At 31.4% G+C, this 15,819-nt stretch overlaps 2 protein-coding genes across 2 annotated transcripts; one reads left to right on the top strand and one right to left on the bottom strand.

Annotated features, from left to right (window-relative positions):
* The first annotated feature begins 3,761 nt into the window (after positions 1–3,761).
* Positions 3,762–4,869, top strand: GAMMA-TIP (gamma tonoplast intrinsic protein). The gene is made up of 2 exons (XM_020358131.2): positions 3,762–4,249; positions 4,333–4,869. The coding sequence occupies exons 1-2, from the start codon at positions 3,869–3,871 to the stop codon at positions 4,702–4,704; spliced, it is 753 nt and encodes a 250-aa protein (XP_020213720.1). The 5' UTR covers positions 3,762–3,868; the 3' UTR covers positions 4,705–4,869.
* A 4,236-nt stretch (positions 4,870–9,105) lies between these two features.
* Positions 9,106–13,319, bottom strand: TIM (triosephosphate isomerase). The gene is made up of 9 exons (XM_020357844.3): positions 12,956–13,319; positions 12,683–12,709; positions 11,745–11,814; positions 10,901–11,024; positions 10,568–10,652; positions 10,317–10,449; positions 10,026–10,199; positions 9,471–9,553; positions 9,106–9,368 (listed from the first exon to the last, which is right to left on the bottom strand). Exons 1-9 carry the CDS (start codon positions 13,130–13,132, stop codon positions 9,312–9,314), a joined length of 930 nt encoding a protein of 309 aa, XP_020213433.1. The 5' UTR covers positions 13,133–13,319; the 3' UTR covers positions 9,106–9,311.
* Between the last annotated feature and the right edge of the window lie 2,500 nt (positions 13,320–15,819).

The raw sequence follows: 15,819 nt of genomic DNA, 5'->3' as shown, positions 1-15,819 counted from the left end.
ACCGAAAGAAATTGATATTTCCTTTATTAGTTGCGTCACGCAAATCATGCAAGCAAAAAGTCTCAAAGGAAGAAAAAAACTGTATTTTGTACCAAAATGCACTAACTATTAATTAATGACTGTAACCAATAATAATTCAGTTTTCACTATATATCAAATTAAAAGCACTCATCTCCAAGCCTAATTATAACTTGTTAGGTACTGACAAGTCTTATATCAATTAGTTAAAGAAAGAAATTAAAATTTATAAAATATACATAATTTTTATTAGAACGATACTTTTTGAAAAATAATTAAAAATAAAATTACAAGTTTGTAGATCTAAAGTGGATAATATTGTATGTAAACATATATGTATGTGAACTTTGAATGTCTAATAGTGATATTAAAGCTGATGATTTCAATTAAGTGATCGATTTTGAGTCTTAAATGAGTATTTGACAATAAAAGACAGTGAATCCAATTGTGAAATCTCCTATGTTAAAATTTTTCCTAATAATGTGGAGGTCATGTGATGTGTCCCATGAATGTGAGCTAATGACGGTGTAAATATTTAAAGTTGATAACTCTAACTAAAGTTCTAAGGATCATCACCCAATACACAGATAAAAATATGATTTTTGTTAAAGGAGATGATTCAAGTGTGATCAACTTAGTGTCTTGGATGAATATTTGACAATGGAAGGTAGTGAATCTAAGTATAAGATTTGTTGTGTTGAAAGTCTTTTTAATGGTGTGCAGTCAAACAATACGTCCCATTAATGTGAGTTAACAACTGTGCAAATATATAAAGCTAGTAAGTATGGGTAAAACTCTAAAGATTACCATTAAGTACTCATAAATGGAAAAATGATTTTCACTAAAAGGGAAATTAAAACATAATCTTTTATTTAAGAGACAATTTGTTAAGATATAAATAAAAATCCTACATCATAAGATCATGAGAAAAAATGTATGTTTATAAAATTTTATAAAACACATATAATCTCTTATGAAAGATGATAAACATAAAATAATAAAAATTTATAAATAAACATTAATATTGAAAGGGATAACATAGAAAGGGAGAAGTAGAGACGTTGGAGCTTGAATACATCCAACATATTCATTAGCAAATCATATTGACCTGCAGCCATCTGGGTTTACATAATCCACTAATTATTTATAATTTGGAGTTCCAACCACTAAAATGATCTAATGATTTGGTGGAGATGTAATTAAAAATTTGAAAAGCGGTGCCGGCCATTTGTAAAATATGAATATGTGTACAAGCATTAATGATATTTTTTTCTCTTCTAATTAGTAAGAGACTAATCTTCAACCTTAAAACAATAGTTTTTAAAACTGGATAGGAATAAGCACTTTAGTATAAAAAATATATTTAATTTGATTAGGTTTACTAAAATTTGTTCTAAACACAAAAAAATTATGTGGTGTACAAAACACTTGTGTGCGTCTAGAAGGAATACTTAATTTTATTTTTATTTAATTTTTATTCTCTAAAATTTGAATAGATTATTTTTATTCCAACATCTTTATTTTAGGACAAATAAATATTATTTATTTTGGTATACTGACGTGACATCTCATATATATTATCAGGTATTATATAAAATGGTTAAGTGACATTGTCCACTATACATAGTTAATTTAATTCACGTCATATTTAGACTAATGAAATTTATAAATAATAAAAAAAAAAAACCTATCTCAATTCGTTGTAATTGACCACTTTTATATATATATTATTTTATTTTATAAAAAATTAGTCTCCTTCATTGTATTGTGATTTTTTTTTCACATTTTTTTTATCAAACTTAAAATTTAAACTTAAAATCTTAAAACTTAAAGATCAATTACAATATCAATTATGTGACTTCTATATAGACTTTAACATTAAAGCTTCGTTTCTAATAAATAAAATTAAAGTGAAAAATTTTGAAATGCCTTGATATGTAGTGTAATTATATTGTCTTATGAATATGAATAGTGTTATATTTTCTTATAATTAATCTTCTTAATTAATAAATGTAATAATTAATAAGAAAATATAGTAAAAACAATATTCTTATTTTGTTACATTTGTTGAATAATTTGGATAAAAAAGCATTGAATTGGCTTTAACTCTCTTATACATGAGAATCCGATTCATTTAATTTTAGAAGGAAAATTTGCACATTTTTATGGAAGCCTTTAAAAAATAATTGATCATTTCTCAAAATTCCCCGAAACAGTCAGAATTAAACCAAGATCAAGATCATAAATAAGAGTTAAATAAAGAGAAAGTTTTACACTGAGCCAGGCTATAAAATAGTTGGATGATATCGGATTTAAATAGATGATAATAATGCAATCATTAACAACTAGTGATTGTGGCTACGTTGGCAGATCATATGCGTAAAATATAGTCCAAATTCGTTTGTATATTTTCTTTGCAAAAGGGAAACTCATGAGTGGTGATACACACAATATAATGCATCCAATGCTCATCTTCTTTTACTATAATTAGTTCCAATCTAACTCTTTCATAACTCTTAACTTACCTCTTAAGTTTAGGGATCATATATTCATTTATAACTAGAACCATTGAAGTTGCTAGCTGTCAAAAGAGAGAGAGAAAAAAACCACTGAAGTTATTATTACTACAGTAATTAGATTGAATAGAGAAAGCCTGGCAGAAGCATGAGCAGAATACGCCAAAATTGAATGAACTTTTCACTTTTGTTGAAGGAAGTAGTAAGCTTATAAACCTGTTACATACATACATTATTGAAGTGTTGAAGTTGTTGGGGGTAGATCAAGTCGATGCCTCGAAACAGAATATTGCAGTGATTCCAGATGCACGGTTCCACCTGTTTGCTAAAATATACAGAATAATTGAGGGGTCCAGCTAAGCTAATCCCATCATGCCGCGCGGGAGATTAATTTTAATTCTCTTAATCAAATTTCTTTCCATTTAAAGCAGAACTTTATGCAAAATCTCAAATTTACCTTTCTGGAAAAAGAGGGTACATCCTACATGCAACATTTATGTTTAATAATAAACAACTAAAGTTTGCCGACGTGTCAGTCGCGCTCTGCTAATTATACCTGCTTTTTCCGGTGGGTCACTGACAGAGTCACAGTGCTTATCCTCTTATCTCATTCATTCATTATATTATCATCAATTATGCCTTATAATTATAGATTAAGTAAGTACTACCACTTTGCTAAATTTTGTAGTTATAACTTATAATTCACTAGTCCCATCCATTATGTTTTTTACACACGCGATACATAATATAATTCTCTAGCCAACGTCACTCACAATTGCTCTCTTCGAACTATCCAGAAATAAAAAAAAGGCCAAGCCATTTCCACATTCCACTTATCAGCGGCCTACGTGGCTCTTATCCATCTCGGACACGTGTCAGTCGTGGAACGGGTAACGCCGAAGCGCTTCGCTGTCTTAAGCGCAACGAGTCGTGGTGGGGATATATACCGAAATAAAAAAAGGAAATAATATTTATATAAAAGGATAAAATAAAAATAGAAATTAAAAAATAGAAAAAGGGAAAGCAATTAATAATTTGAAATGAAGAGCATGTCACAGGCTGGCACGAAATAGGATTGTTTCTTTTCCGGCTTGGTGTTTTTGAAAAACTTGATTCCCGTCATTTTTGGAAGTACTGCAAATAATTTAGAAACCTGAAAGAAAAAAAAAAAAGGAAACAACCGGGAACCGGGTAGAGCCGGTGGAGTGTTGTTGAGAGTGGATATATAAGAGGCGAGGAAGCGAAAAGCAGTGGCACCGAAACAGAGAGTTGAGTGAGAAGTGAGAAGTGAGAAGTGAGAAGTGAGAAGTGAGAAGCGATCAGCGTAGTGGAAGATGCCGATCCGTAACATCGCCGTTGGAAGGCCCGAAGAGGTAACTCACCCCGACACGTTGAAGGCGGCGTTGGCTGAGTTCATCTCCACGCTCATCTTCGTCTTCGCCGGTTCAGGCTCCGGCATCGCCTACAACAAGCTCACCGACAACGGCGCCGCCACCCCCGCTGGTCTGATCTCCGCCGCCATCGCCCATGCATTCGCCCTCTTCGTGGCCGTGTCCGTGGGCGCCAACATCTCCGGCGGCCACGTGAACCCCGCCGTGACCTTCGGCGCCTTCGTGGGCGGCAACATCACCTTCCTTCGCGGCATCGCGTACGTCATCGCCCAGCTCCTGGGGTCCATCGTGGCCTCCTTGCTCCTGGCCTTCGTCACCGCTTCGGTAAGACCGTTATTACCGTTATGATTAAGTAATAAGTAATAAGTAACTTTATATATAAATTAACGAGAGTTTTTGTTATGCAGTCTGTTCCAGCTTTCGGGCTCTCCGCTGGAGTTGGCGTGGGGAACGCTTTGGTGTTGGAGATCGTGATGACCTTTGGGTTGGTGTACACGGTGTACGCTACAGCCGTTGACCCCAAGAAGGGCAGTTTGGGAACTATTGCTCCCATCGCAATTGGTTTCATCGTTGGCGCTAACATTCTGTTGGGTGGGGCCTTCGATGGAGCATCCATGAACCCGGCCGTTTCTTTTGGGCCTGCAGTCGTCAGCTGGACCTGGGACAACCACTGGATCTACTGGGTTGGGCCTCTCATCGGTGGTGGGCTCGCTGGGCTTATCTACGAGGTCGTCTTCATCAGCCACACCCACGAGCAGCTCCCCACCACTGACTACTAGACTCTTAATTCTGTATTATTGAATTTCTTCTGTCTATGCTTTTCCTTCCTTGTGTTTTTCATTCCTGTTGAATCCGTGTTCTCTTCTCTTAAGTTTTATTATTTTCACTCCCTTGGTCCACCATTGAAATTTGAATGTATCATCATTCGGGTCTGCTTGCTTGTACTCTTGTGCCACTCCACTTCTTTCTTTCTTTTTTTCTATTCTCATTGAATTCTTAATCATAAAGCTTTACCATGCTATGCGTCTGCGACAAAGGCTAAATGTCTTAATGACAGAATAGCTGGAGTGGGTCCACCCCTAATTAACATAATCAACATGTAATTAAACGTACCCACCACAGTACTTGAAAAATTAAATTCCACCAAGAATGAATCTAGAAACTTTGATAGAGAAGGGACTAAATTAAACCAGATTGAACCGTATATATCACATATCTATGCTATACGACTCTCGTTGGTTGTGTTTCTATGCTAATTAATCACCAACTAGTATGTGTATGTCTGTCCAACCCAGGGAATGCATCCCTTACAGGATTTTAATACCAATTCTTCTTATTTGCAGTACATGTAAACATTTCAATATATAATAGAATTATATTAAAAAAAAATAAGAATTGGATAAACGCTAGAATTTTATATGATCAAAGTGAAAACTATACCAGAATATATATAAAATTCATTTTGACTCGAATCATTACCCTATACTGTCTTATTTTCCACTGTATATATAATTATCCAATGATCCACCTGTAGTTTGATAAGATAGGATGAAGAAAATAAGAATAGATGGTTGTAAAGATATTATTTTCCTATTTGGAGAGGCATATACAAACAAATGGCATGCAAGTTGTGAAGAAATGGTTTTGGTGGTTTTGTCTTAAATATAGGTGTGGATGGATGATGGAGGTAATTCATGGCATGGCATGGGGTGTTATGCATAGATCAGACCACATCAATGATGAGATAGTGAGGCAGCAGAGCACGTGAAAGAAAGCGTTGGGAGACTAGTATCCAAACCAAACAGGCCTCTCACTTTATGCATAGTCCTGTGCTATCCACTTTTTCGTTGGGAAATAACTATATGGTCCATACCTTCAACACTTAATCAACGGATTTACAAACCCAAATCTCTCATCTATTAGGCCATAGGGTAAGAAAAACAATAACGTTACCGGGACTCGCTCTGCAAACTCTCTGAATACTAATAACATTAACAAGTGGATGAACCGAATCAAATTAGCCTTTAATTTTTTGAATATAAATACATTATTATCACAACCCTAACCACTTTAGATATTGATTTATATATACTTACACCAGCTTTTCCAAGATCATATATGTCCATCTGAAATAAATCACAGTACAAAAGAACGAAGAAAGTAGTAGTTGCTGTCTATTCTAATTTGCAGTGTATAAACATATATTTATAGCTATACTCCATTTGACTTTGGAGGCCTCATGTATTGATTTGGTAAACGAACAGTTTCACTTATAATTACTGTGTTAGATTCCTCCAGTGGCAATGAAGCAACGGGTGACGGATCTCTGTGATGATTAATTTGATAATTTCTATTAATGATTATGATTTATGAATAGTAATAGTAAAATAAAATACAGATAACAGCGGCACATTAAGATTTTGCATGTGCCTAAGCACATTAATTAATGTTAATCATTCGGCGGTTCTGTTGTGTCATGTGTGTAATTGTTACAGTGAATAAGACAGGAGCCGTAGATCACTAGATAGTAGGGGCCCTTATTCGTGGGTTTCACATGTTAGGTTAAATTGACAATTATAGAAAGAAAAAAAAAATACATAGCAATGTCAATAATTCTTTGGTGGTGTTCGTGATTTCCGGTTCCTTAATTGTTACGATCGAAGCCTCTTCTGTTCTATCGCTTTTTCTTCCTTGCATGCCCCAAAAGACAGCTGTTATTTTTGTTTCGAATATCAAATAATTTGACGTAATAAAAGTACATTTTTTTTTGCTATTAAAATCACAAATAGAATTTAACTTTTTTATTTGTGCAAAAAATTGAATTAAACTATGGACACGATGAGGTACTTATTAATATATTGTAGGCTCATGATATATACACCTCTTTTTTTTATAAGTACACCTCCTTTATTTAAAAAAAAAATTATAAATATTTATTTTTTTTTAATTTTATATCTCCAACTTTTAAGTTATTATTTTCTTCTTCTTTTTCATACATCTTATTTTTTTTTTTTTTTTCAGTTTTCACATGCACTATTTCTTCTTTTTCTAATTTTTTACCTATTGTCAAAAAAGCCACACACATCTATAATATTATTGAAAACTAGTTATACGTTTTACATGTGTGTGAAAACTAAAAGCGGGAAGAGAAAATAAGAGTAAGAAAACTAAAAGAGGAGGGAGGAAGAGTAATGTAAGACCAAAAAAATTAAAATTACCTAAATAAGGTGAAGGAAAAGGTAAGGGAGTACATGTAAAAATTAAAAAAATAAAAGATTTGTAAAAAAAAAGTACTAAATTAAATATTGTGAATGTAAAATTTAAAATTTAAAAATTAAAAATTAAGAATATTTAAAAAATTTTTTTTTTAAAAGGGATTGTATTTATAGAAAAAAGGAGGTATATATATCATCAACCTATATTGTAATGGCTTTTAATTTGAAGAATGGCTTTTGAATGGGCTCAATCTAGTAGTTGGGGCCTTCTGATAAGAAATATAAAAAATGCCCGTGGGCCTTCAATGATTACAGTACCTTCCCACTGAGTCCATAACAAACTTACATCGGTACAAAAATATTCTTCAATTTCATTTATTCATCTCATACTTTATTCATTTCAATTTTGTAATTGGCACATTTTTCTCTCAAAATTTGATATGGTATACTTGCACCCACCACTACTTATCTGAATGCCCAACCTACATCCTTCTGTCACAGTTTCGTCGTAAGTTGGCAAGTAACATGAGTAAATTGTAAAGAAAATTTTAACATTTCATAACAAGTAGTCCCTCTATTCTCTATTATAAGAAAAAATATATATATTATTAGACATATTAAAAAAGTTATTTGTATTAAATTTTACTACTAGGAATATTTTACAAAGAGTATCATTAAATAAGACAAAAATGGTTAAAAATTTACTTATATGTTATGTTGATAGATGATATTTGTTTTATGTATATTGATATGGGGTGATACACACACACACACACACACACACACATATATATATATATATATATATATATATATATATATATATATATATGATTATATTGTTAGATTGTTGAGGTGTGATGTTAAGAATGTTTTAAGCATTATAGTTGGTTACACTATTGAATTATTGAGGTGTTGATATTAAGACTGCTTTAAACATTTAAGCATTGTTGTTGATTGACTTAGAATTAGAGGGGAAAGTGCTTTTAAAAGTTGAATATCTCATTGTGAAAATATCGATGTTGGCTTATAAGACCAATTGTTAGAAAATTCTCATTGAGGTAGTGTTCTTTCTTGGAGTGGGTTGTTGAGTTCATTTTAGATCCTTAATCAATGTGAAGTAAGGTATGAAATTAAAGATTAAACTTTAAATAATTACTAGAGAGGTGTGTGATATTGTGAGGATAATTAGCGAATTGAATTCATAGGTAGCTTGTTTAATGCATGTTATGTTTAATTCATAGATGAATTTATAAATATAAATTTCACAGTCTTAATTATTAACAAAAAAATAATAATTAAATATTTGATTATAAATTTTTATATACATATTTAATTACAATTTTAATGATTATTTTTACTAATAACTATAATTTTCACTTTTTAGTCAAATTATTTTTAATAATTTTTTGTTCTAACTTGATAAATTCATTTAATCGCTATAAATAATTTGTTTTTTCTGTTTATATATTTAAAACTGTATATTTTAATTTTATTTGAATAATTAGATATTTTTATTGAGATGTAAGATGTAAAATATGAGAGATTTTAAGCGTAGAAATTTAGTAAAAAAATAATAATGAATTTAAAAAATAGGAATGAAGTTAAGGTTTTGAAATGCTTTTTTTTTGTTGTTGAAATATTGTACTTTTGAATGTAATATATATTTTGGGGAAAAAAAGTATCATGAGAATAGTTTTCCTTAAAAAAATACACTTTCTAAAAAAATAGCAAAAATAAGTAATCACATTCTTATATTAAATGAATCATTACGCAATCAAATTAATAACTTTTATAAAAGGATAATTTAAATGATTTCATGCATACTCGAGAAAAATTATTTTCAGTGAAATACCTTGTTTTTTTGCACGTGAAAGTTTTGGTTTGAATTAAATGTAGCTGACCCCGTGAATGTGTGTACCGGATGGCACATCAAGCGAAAGGGCAATGATAAAACAACAATAATTCAGAAACATTTATAATTTATTGCATTGTACCATCTTTGTATCTCTAATTGCTGTATGAAAACACTGGCTCTTCGGAAAACTCAGGATGCCATTCCTACTGTTTGCAAAGAAAATGAAGCAGTAAGTTTGATAATAATACACCCATATTATTGCCAAATTTATCCTTAATGCTCTCATATTGCCAAAACCACACACAATGAGTAATCAAGCCGCAACTTTCTTGGATGTTACTGAATTCACAATTGTAGCAAACTCAGGACCCTGCACCTCAGCAAGATCAACTTGTAAGTATAAATAACAACCTCAGTTCCTTAACTCATGGTATGCTTACTTTGCTAAAGAAATTTTGAAGATAATGTGTACCTTTAATGAAGCACCTCCAACGAGAAATCCATCAATATCTTCTTGCTTTGCCAGCTCAGCACTGTTCCCTCCATTTACGGACCCTGAAAACATTCCATTGAGAATTATATTCTCGAGTGGTTAAATTTACTGAACCTAAACTAACATTTTGCAATCGACAAGGTCAGGAACAATCTTAATCATAACATGAATTTTGTGCATGTATAAGTTTACAGCTATCAAGTACATTACAATCAGTTCAGTGATTGTAAGAATACACTTTTACCTTTACTTAATCAATAATCTTCTAAAATTCCATTAAATTCATCTACAATAAAGGGGTACTGTCCCCCTTTATATACCAGAATGAAAAATGAATTTGCTTGGTACTTATAAAATGCCATCTTAAGAAAGGTCACGCATGGAAAATAATGAGGGGTGGTTGCAAAGGTTGTTTTCTTGGCTGAAGAAAACATGACCTCAAATAAAACATGGAACCTTATTGAATGGTATGTTAAACTTCCATGACACTGGAATAAGTTCATAATGCAACTATAGGTGCAATAAACTATTTACCGCCATAAATAATTCGCGTTTTAGATGCAACTTCAGCTGAGACGTTCTTTTTCAGCCAATCACGAAGAGCTGCATGTACTTCCTGAGCTTGCTGGGGAGTGGCCACTTTGCCAGTTCCAATGGCCCATACAGGTTCATATGCAATAACAATATTGTCCCAACTAGGAACTGCATCTGCATATAATTACATAACGGATGTTATGCAAGCAAAAGCAATCAACAACCCCTCCCCCCTTTTGTTTTTCCAATTAAAAAAAAATTGATTATATAAGAAACATGGCTTGCACCTACCTGCAAAAGCCTTCAATTGCTGAAAACAAACGTCAAAAGTTTTCCCAGCTTCCTTGTCTTCTAACAATTCTCCAATGCATGCAATCACTCCAAGACCCTGGCTCAAAGCATAGGCAGCTTTCTTTCCTATGAACTGGAATTGACAATATTCATTATTCAGTTATTATCTTAAATATTTTGCATCTCTTACAAATATACTGATCATATTCTTTAGGAAAGCTAATGTAGAAATGATTTCTGAATTGTTTTACCTCATCATTTTCTCCAATAATATGTCTTCGCTCAGAATGTCCAAGAATAACCCACTTGCTTCCAAGATCTTTCAGTTGTTCCACGCTACAAGAGTCAGATTTTAATAACTAAGTGACTGATTTAACTTGATAAATTCCACCATAGTTGAGGACCACCATAAAATAAAAACATATTCGCTTTAAACATCAGAATCACATCAAGAACAGTGAGAAGGGGAACGTGAACATAAAAAGGAAGAGTATATGCAATCATCCAACTAGCCAAACATTATAACTCAAAAAACATAAGAAACCCTAGATCAATTAACATTGGATAGGAAAGAGCAAGCTAACCTGATTTCTCCAGTGAAAGCACCACCTTTTCCCACCCAAGAATTCTGGGCAGATATTTCAATCCGCTCAGTGAGTGAGTTTTTCACTTGATCAATGTACAGAAAGGGAGGTGCGACAACAACATCTGTACTTCTCACAAAATGGAAAAGCTTATGATGACAACTAAATATAAAAGATAAATTTACAAGGTTGTTAAGAAAGAACTTTGGACATAAACCACACACTCGATGGAAAAAAATTTGGGGACAAAAAAGAAGGAACCCCTCCAATTGTGGATCATGTGTTGCAAATCTCCTTATGATTTGAAACTCACCACCATGGCTCCTTAAGTTAAACAAGCAATGCATATTAGTGCATCTTGACCCTATTATGCATGTACAGAAAATCCCCAATAAGGAATCATTAGGTATTATTTGGAAAGATCAATGGATCGTGTTGGTGAATTTTGAAGCACAAGGGAGTTTTCTGCAGATGGCCCAATAGTTGGAGGGGGGCTACTTGCATTTTGCTGTTTTTTTGGTACTGGGAGTGGCCACTGCTCACTAGAGACATGTGCCCAATTCTTTTTGCCACAAATGATTTGACCATTTATAACCACCTATATGCCAGACAACACTAACTGAGGTATTACAAGATTTGGCATTGAAATATACTTTTATCATTTCATCAGCATTTTGCTAACCCAACCCAGACTTGTCAGTATGTCAGTGTATGGGGAAAAAATCATTTGCAACCTCAAAAAATTATTTTATGATTTAGAAGTTGGGAAGAAGCACCACATTTTTTTGTAGTCTTCTACAGCTTTCAACTAAAAACACATAAGTAAAAGTTGAACATGTCTCACCAACATCAGGCTCCAATTTTGCACTGTTCAAGTCAGAGACAAGCTTACTGATGGAGTCTTTTGTTCCGTTCTAGAGAGAGATAACAACAAAGGTAATAAAAATCAAATAGAGATACACACAGAGTCAACTGAACTAGTAATTAATTGAACCATGAGAATCAAATGCTTCATCTATAATTATAAGTGGTTGAGCAAATAAAACAAAAGAACAAAAACTACTGGCAATGCAAAAAGGAAGTGCCTGTTTCAAAAAAACTAGGTAAGACTGTAAGAGACAATACATTTTGTTATTTTACTCAAACAAACAAATAGGTTTACAGGATCATCGACGAACTGGGAAGGAAATTCATCTTACAGCCAGATATGTTGTGACATCTGACACGAAACTTTGTTTCTTAAAAATATTTAAGACAGTGAAAAAGAATGACATTAATCATTCAAATTCGCCCTCCTCAACATAGTGATCAAGGGGAAAGAAAAAGAGTTCCTTTAGTCATATAATGTAGAGGAGCAGATCCCTCAGAATAAACAAGGAATGGCTGATGGAAAGAAAGGGGTGCAGGACACTAGTCCTAGAAATTAAAAAAAAAAATAGAAAACTAAAACAAAGGGTTGAAAACGAGCTCTATGCTGCTACTGCAATAGAAAGTTAGAGAAAGAGAAAAGTGGTGAGTTGAAACCAGATGCATAATCCAATAAAGTATGTTCAATACTTGAGAAACATGATTACAAATGCTATTTATTCCAAACCAAAACATATGCTCGAAGTTATGATGTGTAATTTACATTCCAATAGTGTGCTGCCAGAAGATTCTAATGCTAGAAGAGTGATAATAATAATAATAAAAAAAACTCAATTACTCAATCAGCTGAAATAATCACTGCAATTTAACAATAATAATAATAATAAAAAAAACCTCAGTGGGAAAGATACTTACACACTTCCAGTTGCCACCAACAAAGAACTGAAACCACAAAAAAAGGAAGGAAAGCATCAATACAGAATACAAATGGAAAAATGAATGACCAAAAATTAAAAATCGACAAAAAGCCCCGGCCACCGAGTGTAATTACATAAACACTAACCAACCCATTAAATAGAATAAGATTCCCCGGCGAAATCACGGCGACCCATTTTATTTAACGATCAAGGGTATAAATTTGGTAATGGGAACAGCAATAAAGTTATGATTTTAGAAAAGTATAAAAACCTTGCCAGTGCCGGCCATGGCGACGACGGCGCGTGAGGGCTTGGGAGGAGAGAGGGAGAGGCGAAGATTGGGGTCGAAGGCAGGGAAAGATTGTGAATTGAAAGCATCGAGCTTGGGGCAGGGGCGGCGGAGGCCAATGTAGAGTTGAGAAGCCAATGATGCTGAAGTTGCAGCCATGGAAGATTGTGTTGTGTGAAGGAAGGTCACACAGGTAAAAGGTTTATGGTTTGGATTGGATTTGGTTTTTGTAGTTTGATGTTTATTATTGGTGGGTTTTTACTGTTTTGTTTTATGTACCTACCGAGTTAAGAGTTAAAGAAGGTAAATAAGTAGAGTAGGTAACATGATACGATGATATCAACACCAACACCATCATCACCAACCCTTTCTCTCTTCTGGTGCTCGCCATGGTTTGTGGTCCAGGAACACACACAACCCACAACGCCCTTCCAACGCCACCACGGACTATAAATTATTTTTCAAACAATTTTATAATATAATATATATTTACATATATTATCAAGGTAAAATTATGTTGAAATAACAAACAATTCTCTTTACAATTCTTTTTACAGCGGAGTTATATTAAAATATAATAAATATGTTAATAATATTTTTTAATAGTTTACTTTATTTTGGAATGTCTCTGAAAATTTTTAAATTTTTTTTATGTTGTTTTACATTTTTTTATTGTATATACTTAGACTGATATAATCTCAATTTCTTACTCTTGTGACTTTTAATTGATTTTTGTGGAAGATTTTTTAACTTCTTCAATTCACAAAAAAATAAAATAAAATAAATTTATTTTTAACGTTTTAACGAGTAACTTGATAAAATTTGTGATCACTTTTCTTATTTGTAATTTTTAAATAATCTGAACTATTTAATTAAATGTATTAAATGAGTAATGATTATCAACACACATGGACAACTTCATATTTCAAAATGAAATGGAGTTTTGTTAATAATTTCAATAATTTAAAAAAATTTCATTAAATGCAATGATGAAAGTGCATAATAATAACATTAAATATTACATTTTTATATTTTTTCGTACTTTTATTTTCTTAACTAATATTACCTGGATGTTAATGCGTACTTTTATAAAAAAATATTTATGAATTTGTATTATTAAGTACAATTTTTTTATAGATAAAAAGTTAGGATCATACTCTCTATACACTTCTTTTATTAATTAAAATTTTTTATTTGCAAAATTTAATAAATCTTACCCCTTATTTAATAGACTTCTAAAAAATTTATAATTTTTGATAAATTTTAATAAATAAAAGATAATATTTTAAAATTAGCATGTCAAATAAAATGTATTACTAGTATTTTCTTATTTTAGAATATAGTATTAATTTTTTACAAATCACATATATTCATATATTTTCTATGATAAATAAATTTATTAAGTTAGATAAAATTACTATGAAGAAATATTCTTTCTAAATACTTAACATCATTGTATATTTAGGATTTAATTTAAAAATTATTAGTTAAGAGGAATTTTTGTTATACCAACCCGTTGTTTAAAATAGAGTATTATGACTATTATGTCTCCTAAAATTTGTAGTATATAAAATATAAAGTTATCTTAATTTGATAAAGTGTGAAATTATAGTACTTGTAGTTTGAACTTTGACCGGATATTGGATATGCAGTTTTAGTGCTGACACGTACTACAAATTTCAAGAATCTAAACGAATGACCCAAATGCCTTTGCTTTTGTTTTTTTTATTTTTTTTTATTTTTTTATAATTAATTATATAAATTAAAAAATTATTAGGTTTTTTTAATTATATTTTTTCAGTTAAAAATTTATTTATAATATTTAAATTTTCAAAAAATATTTTTAATATTCCTGCATCTAAACAATTATATTAAATTATTATTTTTATATCATTTATATGTATCAATAATATTTAGTGAAATTTCAAAAATTGTAAGTAAGTTTTTAATATAAAAGATTAAATTATAAAAATCTAAAAATATAAAAGATTTAATTATTTTTTTATAATTTAAAGATCAAATAACTACTAAGATTAGTTTAGTGATTCAGTAAGAAATGATTGGAGTAGTTAGACCTATAATGATCTATATTCAATTCTTATTACGACTATTTTTATAATTTTTCTTATCTTTACCTATAAAAAAATCAAATAATGTATTAAAATTTTCTAATCTTACTTTGCATAAGATGCACATCAGAAGAGGGAGAAAAGAAATCTCTACTAACATTGAGAAATCTAAAGAAAAAAATAATTTATAAAATATACAAATTAAGTTATCCCAAAATTTTATTTCTTTTCATTTCTTCATTCTTATTTATAAAAATATGGTTGCAAGTTATTCATATTTTCTGTTTCCATGTTTATAAATTAAATAACGTAACATTTAATTTCATTTATTTTTCTCTTTTCTTAAACCAAAGCAAATAAGAATAGCCTTCTTCCCTGTTTTTCAACCGAATGCTCAGTTTAAAGCAAGGTGGCTGTCACCTGTCTTGGCATCTGTAGCAAGTGCCGTTTTACTTGTTCTCTTGGTCGTTTCCACGACGAGTCACATTTTGCAAATATCTCTTTTTGTTTTTTTTCCTCTCTTATTCCACTCTTTTACTAAAGTTTACTACTTTATTATCTGTATGTGTCCATCTCTTTGCTGCCACGTGGCTTAACTTAAATGTAACACTATCTAGAATCTAGATAAAGTGGGATGGGTCACTGCCACAATTTGTGGTTACCACTATCATTGCAGGTAAAATGCCTCCTTGTGGTCAACTCCAATTATATATCAACTTACAAATACTATTTTATCATCCAATTTTATAACATCACAATTTTAAATGTAATGCACCT

The sequence above is a fragment of the Cajanus cajan genome, chromosome 6, assembly GCF_000230855.2.
Source record: "Cajanus cajan strain Asha chromosome 6, NIPB_CcT2T_4, whole genome shotgun sequence".
Taxonomy (NCBI): Eukaryota; Viridiplantae; Streptophyta; class Magnoliopsida; order Fabales; family Fabaceae; genus Cajanus; species Cajanus cajan.
This window is presented reverse-complemented; position numbering and strand designations above follow the sequence as displayed.